Source organism: Callospermophilus lateralis, chromosome 3 (assembly GCF_048772815.1).
Source record: "Callospermophilus lateralis isolate mCalLat2 chromosome 3, mCalLat2.hap1, whole genome shotgun sequence".
Classification (NCBI taxonomy): domain Eukaryota; kingdom Metazoa; phylum Chordata; class Mammalia; order Rodentia; family Sciuridae; genus Callospermophilus; species Callospermophilus lateralis.
The window spans coordinates 177,599,160-177,612,716 of NC_135307.1; the positions used below are offsets into that span (position 1 = coordinate 177,599,160).

At 50.2% G+C, this 13,557-nt stretch overlaps 1 protein-coding gene across 4 annotated transcripts in view; it reads left to right on the forward strand.

Moving 5' to 3' along the window:
- The window catches only part of Dlgap4 (DLG associated protein 4), a 77,706-nt gene that overhangs the window by 13,109 nt on the left and 51,040 nt on the right, over positions 1–13,557 (forward strand). Inside the window, exon 1 of one of the 4 annotated variants that reach the window (XM_076851803.1) lies at positions 7,697–8,699. The exons of the other annotated variants lie outside the window; for them this stretch is intronic. Within the exon in view, the coding sequence (XP_076707918.1) occupies positions 8,669–8,699 (31 nt within the window). The 5' untranslated portion in view covers positions 7,697–8,668. Of the gene's footprint in view, positions 1–7,696; positions 8,700–13,557 lie in introns of those variants that run through there. 4 annotated transcript variants of the gene reach the window in all.

Here is a 13,557-nt window from a genome sequence, read left to right on the forward strand (position 1 = left end):
CAAGAAAACACAGCAACATTTCTGGTTTAATAGAGAGAAGAGAGAGATTTGAGCTTATTCTAGGTAGGCAGTTCTCCTCCCTGAGCCTTAGTTTCCCCATCTATAAATTGGGGATATAAGCCAGACCCCCAGAGAGCTCTTAGGTAGCTAAAGCTCACTGTCACCCTCCTATCATGTAGGAGCCAGGAGGTTCTATCTAAACACTCTGTGGTAGGAGTGTGACAAGTGTGGCCCTGGTTACTGGATCTTAGTCAGACTTGCTCCCTGACAATCAGGGCAACTGGGGCTGGATTGTTGTAGAAGAGATGGCCGTTTCATGGGCTCAGTCAGTGTTTGATGTCGGTTAATGAACTTGAATCCCACAGATATTCTACACACAGGTAACCAATTTACTGATTAAATGAGCTGATCTCTGTAGGGGGCACAGCAAGAAACAACTTGCCCTGACTATTGCCCTTTAAACCCTTCCGGGTCTTCCTGCCCTGTCCCTGGGTGATATGTGGAGCAAATCCCTGAGCTCTTCTGGTCACTTTAAGAACTTTAGGATCAGTCTCCTTTTCAGTTATTAAGAGTCCTTTCTGATCCAATTTTACAACTTCAGCTTCGTCCAACTCAAATGCCAGCTACCTGTGGCTAGGGCCAGTCATGGGCTGGGAAGCCCCCAGTGGAAAGCTGGATGGTGGTCAGTGTCTTCTCTCTGCCTTGTTCACCAGTGCTTACTTCTGGTTTCTCCAGGTGGGATGGGAAGGAAGGAAAGGCAGATGGGGCAGGTGTTGTGTGGCGCTGGGACTCTCTGAATGACAGGTGCTGACCCATGGCCTGAAGGGCCTTCCTTGGGTCTTCTTTCCTGACGCAGGCAATGCCCTTCACTCCGCTCCTTCTTATTTTCCCTCAGCTTCTCTCTCTGGTCCCCATCTCCCCACTCAGCTTTTTTATTTTATTTATTTATTTATTGGTACTGAGGATTTGACCCAGGGGCACTTTACCACTGAGCCACACCCCCAGCCCTTTTTATTTTTTGAGACAGGATCTTATTAAGTTGTTCAAGGTCTCATTAAGTTGTTGAGGTGGGCTTTGAACTTGCAATATTCTGCCTCAGCCTCCTGAATCACTGGGTTTACAGGTGTGTGCCACCATGCCCGGTTCCATTCAGCCATTTTGCTAGGGACCCTGGCCTGCTAGCCAGGCATCTGGGGCAGAATCCTCTGACAACAATTCCAGTCCTACTTTCTCCCTTCATGATCACTTAACCATGTGAAGATAAGGGCCCTGTCCCTGTGGAACACTGAAGTATGGACTGGTCTGCTATAGCCTTCCTTCTAGACCTGCTAACAGGGGTAGCCCTGCCAGCCTCTCCTCTTTAGGGGGTCTCCAAGCCAGAGCTGAGACCATAGTTCTATGGCCTCCAAATCCAAGGAAGCCCTGTCAGTCTCTCCCAGGCACTCTGATGCAGTCCCATGAGAGCCTCTGGTAAAGAATCACATTCCCCACATTTTCACATACCTGAGAAGCTCTCTAAACATAATGTTAGCCTGAAAGGACAAACAGCATCCCCAGAAGTTCCCTGAAAATAAGCCTTCACTCACCAATTCCCTCAAACCCCAGTTACTCATGAATGGACTGAAGGTACATGATAGGCTACATGTCCCGTAACTGTTTAGGCCCCTCTATTGGTCAGCTTTTGCCTCAATAATGCTGCATAACAATCAATCACAAACTCAGTACAACACAATGACATTAACTTCTTGCTTGCAAGTTTGTCAGCTAGGATAGCTGTGTTCCACATCTCCCATTCTCCTCCTGGGACCAAAGAGTTCTCCTGGGATCAGTGGCCTAGCCAGGGCATGTTCTTATAGTGGTAGCAGAAGGCAAGAAAGCAAGCCTAACCAGCTGCACAAGAATATTCAAGGCCCTGACTTGTCTAACATCTGCTAACATCCTAATGGCTAAGCAAGTCGTATGACTGAGCTCAAAGTCAAAGGATGAAGTACCCTCTCAGCCTTGTGTGAGACTGTACTTACATGGCAAAGGATGTGGATACAGACAGGGGTAAAGAACCAGGGTCAATAATTCAATCTGGCCAGGCATGGTGGTGCAAGCCTATAATCCCAGTGACTTGGGAGGCTGAGGTGGGAAGATCGTGAGTTCAAAGCCAGTCTAGCAAAAGCAAGGTGCTAAGCAACTCAGCGAGACCCTGTCTCTAAATAAAATACAAACTAGGGGTGGAGATGTGGCTCAGTGGTCAAGTGCTCCTGAGTTCAATCCCCAGTACCCAAAAATACAAAATAAAAATAATAATCCAATCTGCTATAGTCCACTCTCTTGGCCACAGTTATTCACACCCTCCCACATAGAAAACACTATCCACAAACCCCCCAAAGTTTCATCCAATCATGGCATCAAGACCTCATGACCTCTGTCAGGTCTGGATGTGGCTCCTCTTTATCAGTTGACCTATTATCTAAAAAACCAAGTCATCTACTCATAGCCCAGCCTCCCGCAGGCACAACATACTTTGGTAAAACAGGGACAGTCTAACTACAGTTCATACTCCTGTTCACTGCTTCATGGCAAGTCAGAAGTAATTCTCAACAAATTGTCAGGAAAATACTGTGGGATAGGGTATATTCCTAGAATATCTCCTGTAATGGAAAATATGCTCTTTGGGGCAGCTGAACCCCTTCCATATCCTGTTTCATACCTGAAATCTAGAGCTAAATGTTTTTTCACATCTAGAGCGATCTCAGTTCCTTTAACCTAAGCTGATCAGTGTTATCCATGCACCTATCTCAAATATTATGTGTTTTCTTTCTTTCTTTTTTTTAAGTAAATTCAGTCATATTATATATGTGTGTGTGTGTGTGTGTGTGTGTGTTTATTTTATTCTTTTTTTTTTTTTTTTTTTTTTGGCTAAGGATGGAACCCAGTGCCTCACAGGTGCTAAGCAAGTGCTCTACCACTGAGCCACAACCCCAGCCCACAGTATAGGTTTTCTATGTTCTCCATGTGCCAAAGCCACAGCCACAATTAGGTCTGAATCATGACCACGCCCTCTTGACTTAATTATGCCTTCTTTAGGTATAGTAGACTTCTTCGAGACCATTCCCTTAAGCTTTCTGGGTGCTCTTTTGACCTGATGGTACTAGTGGTACCTGGAGAGTGTTAATAAAAGGTGTTATAACCACACCCTGAATTTGGTTTGGTTCCCATTATGTATCTTAACCAGTATCTTAACCTTAGTTTGATCTTTGTCCCCAGGCTGTATCTTAATTTGAGAATGATTTACTGGCTGGAGAAACTGCAGTTAACAGACTTATTTACCAGCTCAGCAAGTTCTGGGCCTTCTCTATTTAAATACTCTCTACAGATTGGCCATTTCTTTTGTGAATTCCTCTCTTTCTTGTGCTTATCAAAAGCAGCTAAAAGGAGTCAGCTCTTGCTTTCAACATTTTGCCTGGAAACTATCTTTCCCAAATCTATCTGTTCTCCTCAAATTACTGTAGATGACAGTGTCACCAAGAGTTTGGACCCACACATAATCCCGAGGATCTTTTTTCAAGCCCCTTATCACACTTCACTCACTGTTTACTCACCACTTGGTCCTGGAGCTAATGCAACATAGTTTCGGTTTTTATTGCTATCACACTTCACTTTGGGTACCAATTTGTATCAGTCAACTATTATCACAGTGATGCTGTGTAACAAGCACATGATTTCAACGGCACACAATAATAAGCATTTGTTCTCATTCATGAGTTTGCAGGTCAGCTGTTTTTGCTCTATGTGTCCTACATCTTGGGACCAAAGGGTGCTCTGGAATCAGTGACCTAGCCAGGGCTTGTTCTTCCCATAGTAATGGCAGAAATATTCAAGGCAACCTTATTGTGCAAGCACATTTCAAGTTTCTCTCTGATCCAGGTGATCAAAGTAAGTTACATGAGTCCAAAAACAAAGTCCAGTAAAATATATTCCACTCTTAATGAAAGCAACTGTGGTAACAGCAAACAACGTGACTACAAATAGGAGCTGAGAATTGAGGCCAATAATCCAATCAATCACAGCACCCCAGCACATCCCATATGTATAATACAGCTGTGGACACTAAATTTAGAAATGTGGGGCTCCAAGTATTCTCCATTTGGGGGCTTTAGCCCAAATTAAGGTAGTTAAGAAGGTATCATTTAGCAATGTCTCATGGCTACCCAGACACATGTGCCCATATGGACCTACTTATAGACTTATATCAAGTCTTGTACTCCTCAATCTGTATGTGGTATGAAAACAGATGTAAAAACATGTGCATACTGATATTCTTATATGTACACATATATACCCAACATGAACATACACCTGCATGCACACTCCTGTACATGTGTCTCCTCCAAGGCCCATGCCCCCCTTCCAAACCTTGAGGAAAGCATGCCTTTGGTGTACACTGGAACCACCAAAAAATTTGCCCTCCCAGGTTCCCCTCAGCACCCACTGCAGACCACTGCAAACTTGCCCTTCCTTCCTCTACCCTCTCTTCCCCTCATGCAAACAAGTGAACTCACCTACCCCACAGGGTAAACCAAAGCCACCACATTTTTAAGTCTGTGACCGGAACTGCAGCTGGCTCATGTGGCAGTTATGTACTGAGGAAAGAAAGGGTGCTCTTTCTTCAGGCACTTCACTGCCATCTGCCGAACAGGGGTCATGATATACAGTTTCTGTTATAATTAGATCCATTACTTCCATCTGCCAGGAATTTGTCATCATCATTCTATAACTTGATTATGTCTCTATTATGGATGGCAACCCCCCACCCATACATGGCATCCTTAATCAGCATAAAACTTATACAACTATACCTGGCAGTCCTACCCATAACCACCTTCTTCCACGCAGGTAATCAACACACACAGGTCCACCCTCTCTCAGCCACTATCTCCCTGCTCAGAAGGCCCCCTTCCTCAGTACGGTCTCCAGGGAGTCATCCCTTAGCCCACCCCCCACACACACAGGGTTATTCTGAGCCCCACACTGCTGAGTGGAATGAAAGTTCTTTGTCTCTCTCATGTGAGCACATACGTGCACAGACCAGACGCAGGCAGTTGGAGAGACGTGGGTGAGGACTGGTTATTGAGGCAGTGACAACCTGGCAGAATGTGAGCGCCCACCCACCCACTCAGAGCTGGCCGGCTTCCCAGCTGCCAGGGCTGCCACTGCCACCCCTCCCTCCCTGTTTCTGACCCAGATTCCACATTCCAGAAATAGCTCTGGCAGGTGACTGGCAGGCGGGGCAGTTCCAGCTGGGACAATAGGGAGAAGCAGCAGCTCAGCTGCTGTCTGTGCCTCTCCCCAGCCAGAGGACCACCTGGGAGGGAACACAGGCGCTGTAACCCACAGTCTACCCCCATCCTTCCTCTCCTCTCTGTAGGCCTCGGAGAGGAAGAACAGAGAAAAGCCTCCCTCCCCTTACTCTGCCATCTTCCCTCCCCACCTCCTCCCCCTCCCCATCCATCTTTGCCTTCTGTCTCTCCCTTGGCCTGTTTCTCTCCCCAACTCCTCTCTTTCCAGCCCCCACCCTCTCTTCCTTCCTTCCCTCTCAGTTTCTGGCCCTCCCCACCCTCCTTTCTGTGTCTCTCCCACTCCCTCTGAATCACACTGGAAGCTGAGACATTACCCAGGGGCCCGACAAGCATGATGTTGGAGGGCTGCTGAGTGGCACCCCGGCTCCTGCTAATAGCATCCTCTGCATCTGTGTATGTGTACACTTGTGCACATATGTGAACACACATACACACAGGTGCACACACTTGGGGTTACTCCCTGGCCATAGGAGTCTTGAAGCTGAGCTGGGATAGCTTCCAGGCCCAGGAAACACTTGTTCCCTGCTCAGGGGCCCCGAGTTCTAGTTTCAGCTCTTCTCTGCCACTCTGAGCAGATACATCCCCCTCCCTGGCCTTACATTGGCTATTTGTGTTTGTGTTTGTGTACCTATCTGTCACCAAGTCACAGGATGATCTGCCCTCCCTTTGTCCCTTCTCCCAATCCCCAGAACTCTCATGGTTTCTTCTCTGACTCACTGCCCCTGACTCCCAACATTGATATTACACTGGAAGGGAGGCTGACAAAACCCCTCCAGTCAACCTCCTCCCCTAAGTCTACCCTGCAGCCCGCCCTCCCCAGTCTCGGGTTATTACCTTGCAGGCTCCTGTCAGCTCAACCCATCTGATCCTCGAGTGCCAGGGCTAAAAGGAACCTCAAAGACCATCATGACCAGAGACTGCAAACGGACTTCAATTCTTGTGTCATTTCTGATCCTCAAAGCTCAGGACTGAGATTTAATTTAGTTAAGCAGATAAGTGTGCCACCATTGATTAGTGATGTCTGCTGTGGCCAGAAACTACCCATATCTGCCATTCCTGATTTAACCCAGTTACCCCAACATACAACCAAGGTGGTCACTCACCAAGTAGGTCAAGGAGCTGTTTCCTCTTGAGTCTGCCTGATTTCAAAGCCTTTTCTCCCTTGTCCTATAGAGCGGGGCTCGGATCCAAGGTCATGGTAAATCAGTACATATGGTCATGTAGCAACTTGGGCAGGATGAATTAGAGAGGCTGGTGTTCAGGCAAGGAACAGTAAAACCTGGGGAGAGTCCATAGGGTCAGAGGGGAATAGGTGAATCCACGAGGCCTTCCCAGAATGAGTGATGAGGCACCAAAATTCCTTACTGTTGAAAAGGGGCACTTCTCCACAGAAAGCCCAAGAGCAAAAGATAAGACTTCCTCACTGGGCTCCACCAAGTCTTGGACCCGGACGCTTCTTAGTGCATACTGGGTGCTGAGTACATAAAATATGACTCTTCTCTCATTTTCAGCACATCGTAGGGGGGAAATTGTGATAGTGGGCAGACCTACTGTAGGAGCGACCTGAGGTATGCAGGGAAGCAAAGGACCTGGACTGCAAGAGGAGAGGGACGCTAAGGGCACGAGGAACTGGCTGATGTGGGGGCAGTAATAGACACAGCTGTTATTTTTGCCTTTTTCTTTTAAACGAGGAGGATAGGAAAGAGCAGGGAAGTTGAATGGTTCAAGGTCACATTGGCTTCAAGTGGTTGAGCCGAGATTGGAGCCCAGGGGACCCCATCTCCACGATCCCAAGTGCGCACAGCTACCGGTGGAGCGGAGTGGGCAACTAGATTCACCTAGGAAACAAAGTATAGGACTTGAGGGCTAATCTGACTATGTATGAGGGCCGAGAACGCCACCTTAGGCGGTTTTCTGTGAGCCTCGGTATTCCCGGCCACACCAGGACGAACTAGTGTGCCTTTCCGCCCGCTCCACCTCCAGCCCTAACAACGCATCGCGTTCCAGATGGAACCGGTTTGGCTGGGCAATTCGAGGGGCGGAGCCCCCAGCTCGGGCATGCGCATGCCGACGTGGGTGCGCGCTCCCTTCCAGGCCCGGCCGGCCTGGGCGTGGGCCCAGTTGCGCGCCTGCGCACCGCCCCGCCGCGCGCGCGCGCGCTGGGCCACCTGCCGAGAAGGGGCGCGCGCCCCCGGCCAGCCCGGGAGTCCCGGGCGACGCGCGCGCGGCTGACGCGGGAGGCGTGGTGGGGCGGAGCCGGCGCGGGGCTTTAACCCGGAGGCCCCGCCCCTCGGGCGTACAAAACCGGAGCCTCGGGCCGGGCCGCGTGAGGGAGGAGGGTGAGTGCCCGCTGCTGGCCGTAGCTGCCGCCAGTCCGTCCGTCACTCCGTCCGTCTGTCCGGTCCACGTCGCCGCCGCCGCCTCCTCAGCCCGGACGCCCGGGGCCCGCCCAGCGCCGCCCGGAGCAGCCGCGGCCCCGCGAGGAGACGGGCGCCGCCCCCGCCCGGCCCTGCCCTGCCCCCGCCCTCCTCCCGTCTGTCCGTCTGTCCGCCCGTCCGTCCGCCGCCCCCCCACGCGCTTCCGTCCTTCTGTCCGGCCGCCAACCCCCCGGCCCGTGTCCCCGCTGTGCCCGCTTTGTCTCTCCCTGGCTCGCTGTCTCTTTGTCTCTGCCCTCGCGCTCGCACCCGGCCCCTCCCTCGCTCCCGGATCTCGGGTCCCCCTCAAAGCGCTCCTCTCATCCCCCAGCCTCCCTTCCTGGGCGCCCCCAGATCTTTCGGGGCCTCTCCTTTAGAACACTTCCACTGTCCCCAAGGCTTCCCCTGAGCTTCCCGCACATCCTCCGGGGGTGCTCCCTTCAATCTGTACTCCCATTCCCTGGGGTCTTGCCTGCTCTGAGCCCCTATTTCCCCCGGAGCTTTCCCTCTTCTGGGTGCCCCCCATATCCGGCAGGGCTTCCTAGATCCCTTGGGCTATCCTTGGGACCCCCAATATCTTCCCAGCCCGCTGACTTGAGAGCCTGTCCTCCCTGGATTTGTTCCCTGTTGCTGTTTCTCCTTGTTCTCTCGGGCTTCTGAGCACCCCCACCTCTCTCTCTGGACCGGGGTCCCCTGCTTCGCTCTGCCTGCGCCCCACTTCTGCCTCGGAGTTCTCACCACGCTATGTCTCTGGCGCTGAAGGCCCCCCTCTGAGCCGGGGCTCTTAGCCCCTCTTGCTTTCTTTCTGGTCCCCTGTCTCCCCTTTTCTCTGCTCCCTGTCTCTCCCTCTCCCTTCTTCTGTTTCTGCCGGGTCTCTGGGTCTCTGACCCCCATCCGGCCCTCATGGCTTTGTGTCTGGAGCTCTTGAAGCAATGTGAGTGGTGGGGAGTCCGTGTCGGGCCAGAGTCGGAGTCGTCCCGCAGGCTGGCCGCGGCTGAGGCTCCTTGGGGTTGGCGCTGGGGCAGGGGCTGGCGCTGTGGCAAGAAGGCTCTGTGGCCTTCGGCAAAGGGGTCAAAGAGGGAGGGGCCAGACTGTCTGGCAAGGAGGGAGAGGGGGCCTTCTTGCTCTGAGGCTTCTGCTTTAGTTGCTTGAGTGTGTGTGTGGAGGGCGCACCGGGCTTGGCCCTGCATGGCCTGGCACTTTTGATCGCTTGTGGGCAGGCCTGGGCTATTTTGAAGCCAGCAGGATGTGATATCACTTGGGCGTTTATTTAGATCGACTGGGGGTGGGGGCTGCGTTCTTGCCAACTTGAGTAATGAAGTTTTGCAGGGGGGTGCGGCCTCCTAGGCAGCTGGGCTGTGGCGTCAGGTTTGTGGCCAGAACTTTGCAGGCCACCAGAATGGGTAGAAGAACAAGGATCTGTGAGACTTGGTCTTGCTGAAACTTGATTCAAGATGAATAGGGGGAGGAATTGTTCCTAATTGGGCAACCTCTGAGTACTGAGTTTGTCTAAGACCTCTGGAGCCTTGGTTCTGCCAGCTTCAGAAGGTGTGACCTTGAGTGAGACCTTTGACCTCTCCAAGCCTCAGTTTCCCCATTTCTAAAAAGGGAATCATTGTGTGTGCTAGACTCACAGGGTTGCCATGAAAAACAAATGAAACATCTGACATGCTTTGTGAACTGTCAGCCTATCTTTAAATGGAGCCCCAGAGGTGGGGAGTAGCTTGCTCTGAGTACATAGCTAATATCTGCCAGAGGTGGGACAGAGATCTAGCCCAGGACCCCACAGTCCAGGGTTCTTTATTCACCACTCCACTACCACCTGGTTGTTCAGAAATACATCTGCTCTCTGAGAGCAGAGAAATGTCTGTCCCTTATTTATGCCTCAATTCCTGGTTGCTTTTCACTGGTTTGTAAAGATAGGAGGATGTGTGTCCAGATAGATGTCTTTGCTTGGGACAGTTGGATTGTCCATGTGCCATCTCATTATTGTTTAAGAATGGGACAGTTGCACTTGGAAACAAACTTTGTGGTTGGGAGCCATGGCTACTTTTCCTTCTTCCACTGTAGAGTGAGAGAACAAAGGCCCCACAAAGAAAGGCTCCACAGAGGGCTGAAGTTTGCTGTCAGGGACCCTAGGATGTCCTAGAACTTTAGAGCAGGGAATCAGACCAGCTATTGTAGCTCCCTAGTCTTAGAGATGAGGCTATGAGGGCCAGAAGGGCCAAGGACCCATAGAGGTTTCAGTCAGTACCTTCCCTTGGGTGTTGGCTTCCTAATCTATAATATGGGAATAGGAATGCTTGTCCTAAGACTGACTGAAATTATGGAATCCCTAAAATTCTGTCAGGCAGAGTGCCAAGGTTCTGATCCTGACTCTGAAGCCAAAATGCTATGTGACTCTGGAATTCTGTTTTTTCTGCTGAAAATGAAGATGTTGGGTGGCATTGCAATGGTGCCTCATCTTACATTTTTAAAGTATGCTTGATCACAGAGCAAGGAAAATGTGCTGAATGATGCCACGTGTATGCTGATGCCATGCTGTAGGGTTTCGGAGGAGAGGTCCTGTCTGGGCAAAGGGATCAGAAGGACTTCAAGAAGGATGTGGCAGTTGTGCTGAGTCTCTATACAAGGCATGCTCTGCCTCTTACACAGCTTTTCCAGAGAGGAAATAGTATGAGGTTTAGAGCCACAGACACCTGGTTTTAATCGGTCTCCACCACTCACTGCCTCTGTAAACTTGGACAGGTTACTTTCTTTGAGCTTCAGTTTCCTCATCTGGATTCCAGATAATCATTTATACTCAAGATTGTGCTGAGACTCAAATGAAATTTATATATATATATATATATATATATATATATATATATATAAAATAAACATACCTGGTACCCAGTAGGCAAGTGATAAATGTGAACTCTCCCCTCCCAATAATATCTGGGTTACTTTCTTCTTTGTGGGAATAAAACAAAGGCCCAGCCTCTCTCCTCCTGGTGGTTGGGGCTCAGGTAACAGGGAAAGCACTTTCTGACTCTTCTAGTAATAATAGGAATAACCCTCTAATCTGTCTGGCTGTGTACGGCATTGTGTAACCTGCCCGGCTCTTTCCTGACTACTTTTCCTCAGCAATAGTCCCAGGAGGAAGTCAGAAACCATTGGATTCTCCCTCTTTCACAAGTGGATGGAGAATAGAGGGCTCTGCGTGGGATAGGGACCTACTCTGGATCCCACTTAGGCTCAGGGTAGGCTTGGAGCCCATACTGCTTGTGTGTTTTTCTCTGCAGCCCACAGCTTTCCTCCAAGTTTACTGCTCCTGCCTGGTAGCCTGTCCCTCAGGCCGCCTTCTCTGGCGTCTGTTCCAGACATTTTCCTGGTCTCTGAGCTCATCTCAGATTTAAAGGAGGCTAACTTGAGGCTGGGTGGGGACTGAGTCACCACCTCCCCTAGCTTTCTCATCCTGAGTAGCAACCAGATGCACCCTGAGGGCCACTGCCAGATATATATTGGTTATAGACACCACACACTACAGGCTTTCCTCCCAGAAGCTCTGATGGGTTCCAGAATGTGTCTTGCTGGGCTCTTGGGAAAGGTTACAGTGGGGTTCTGAATGAATTTCTTCACTCCCCAAGGAGTGAAAGTGAAGGTTTTGCAGCAGGAAAGCAAGCTTTATTTGTGCGATATCCTCCCCTCTGTCCTCTTTTCCCTTGGAGTCCCACACTGTCAGGAAGTCTCACCTGGCACTGGGATCCAGCTGTCAGTTCAGTCCTAGGCTCTTACCTGGCTTACTTAAAGTTTCACCTTAGCAGATTACTTCACTTCTCTGCCTCAGTTTCCTCTTATTTAAAGTTCAGAGTCCTTGTCTTTATGAAGTTAAGGTTCTTGAGCTCTATCTCCAGAGATTCTCATTTTGCAGGTTTAGGGGCATGTATCAAATTTTTATAACAGCCCTCTAGAGTATTCTAGGCTGAGAGCCTATTGGCTGCACTCTGGGAAGAATGGCACTGAGGGTATCCTGGGTTTTTATGACAGCTTGACTTGTCCCTGCTGGGTGACCTTGATTGGTTTCTGTACTTCAGTTTTCTTCTCTGTCCAATTGGAGGAATGGAAATACCTAGCTCACAGGTTGCTGTGAGGATGGGAATTCATGTAATAAGGAGCCTCAAGAAATGGCAGTTATCATTATCCTTATCTTTGTTTTGGGTAGAAGCAAGTCTCCCTTCCCTGGCTTGGCCTTGGCAGCAGACACTGTCAGACCTGGCCAGAGTGAGGGTTATGGAATGGAACACTTGAGCAGGAGTGAAGTCCATTCATCAGCAGGAATTTAATGAGGCTGCTCAGGTGTGTGGTGTGATTACCTCTTGGCTTCCTGCGTTATCAAGTCCTGGTTGGGGCTGCCTTTCCTCACTCAGCCTGAGCTGGAATCAGCTGTGTTCCTCACCCACCCATTCCAGAAACCAAAGCTGCCTTAACGACAAATAAAATTCGAATTCTAGAGTTAAAAGATGATTGTTTCTTGCTTCACGGTAAGAAAGCAGGCCTGGGTAGGGATTGGATTCTCCCTCAAGGGACATGGCTTGGATCACAGAATAAGATCATGCCAGGGCCAGGCTAAAGCCACTGCTCGGCCTCCCTCAGGTCTCCTTGACTCCTGTGCATTGCTAACTTGGATCACAAGGTGGGGAACTGGAGCTCGCAAGTCTGCTTTGGCCAGTGAAGTTTCCTCACAGGACAAGAGAAGTGGTCCCAAGTGGCTGGAGCTAGGCTCAACCCAGCCTGCAGTAGAACTGGGCTTGGGATGCACTCTCTTACCAGGAGCCTGCCCTTCCAGCCTGGGCCAGCTTCTGAGAGAAAGGAGAACAGACAAGGCTTCTGCCCCTGGGAACCTATAGTCTGACTGGAGACAAGGCCTACAATTATGAGAGACTGTGTGACAGTCTGTAATTAAGCGTCTGCTGAGGAAAGACATTGTCTGAGAAGGAAGAAGTGAGTGTGAGCCAGAAGAAACAAGAGCCCTTTGAGGGGGCTGGATTTGCAGAGACAGAGGGTGGAGCTGGCATTCTGGAGAATGGTTTGTTGGAGGCAGAGGGAGGAGGGGCTGGAAGGTAAGCCTGGATTTGGAGAACTAGAGTGTGCTAGTTTTGCTGATGCCTCACAGCACTGGATGGAAAATCTAGGCGGAACCAGGAGATTGTAGGCAATGTTGAACATCAGCAGAAGAGCAGAGGCATTGGGGAGCCATGGAAGGTTTTAGAACAGGAGTAGAGCAACTGGAGGACTTTTGATTACATGAATCAGGATAGGTGAATTGGAATGAATAAAAATGACGACAGGGAGGAGGCTTTGCAAGCATCCAGGAGGACGTGGTTCTGGTGGGGCCCACTGGAGTGGGAAGAGGCAGATGGAGTAGTACTAGAGGATCTTGTGCTCCCTGATAGCCCTGGGCCTGATGGGCCAGAGAGAAAGATGTTGAGTGTTACTGGTTTGGGGCAGGAAATGGTAGTCTGAGTACATTTCTTGTGCACCTGCTCTGTGCCGGCTCTATGCCAGGGCTTCTAAAGGCATTCTCGTGAAATCTGTACAACAAGCCAGAAGCAGGTGGACTTATCTTCCCTGTTTTACAGATAAGAAAAATGTGGCTCTGACCCAAGGCTGACTGTCTTCAACCCTGGTTCTTTCCACAGTTAAGCTCTGCTTCCTATAGAGGAAACTTCTGGGGTTAGGTTCCTAGGGATTCTGAGCATTCTCGCCTGTTGGATAAGGGGCACATGAATACCTCCCTTAAAGCCCACAAA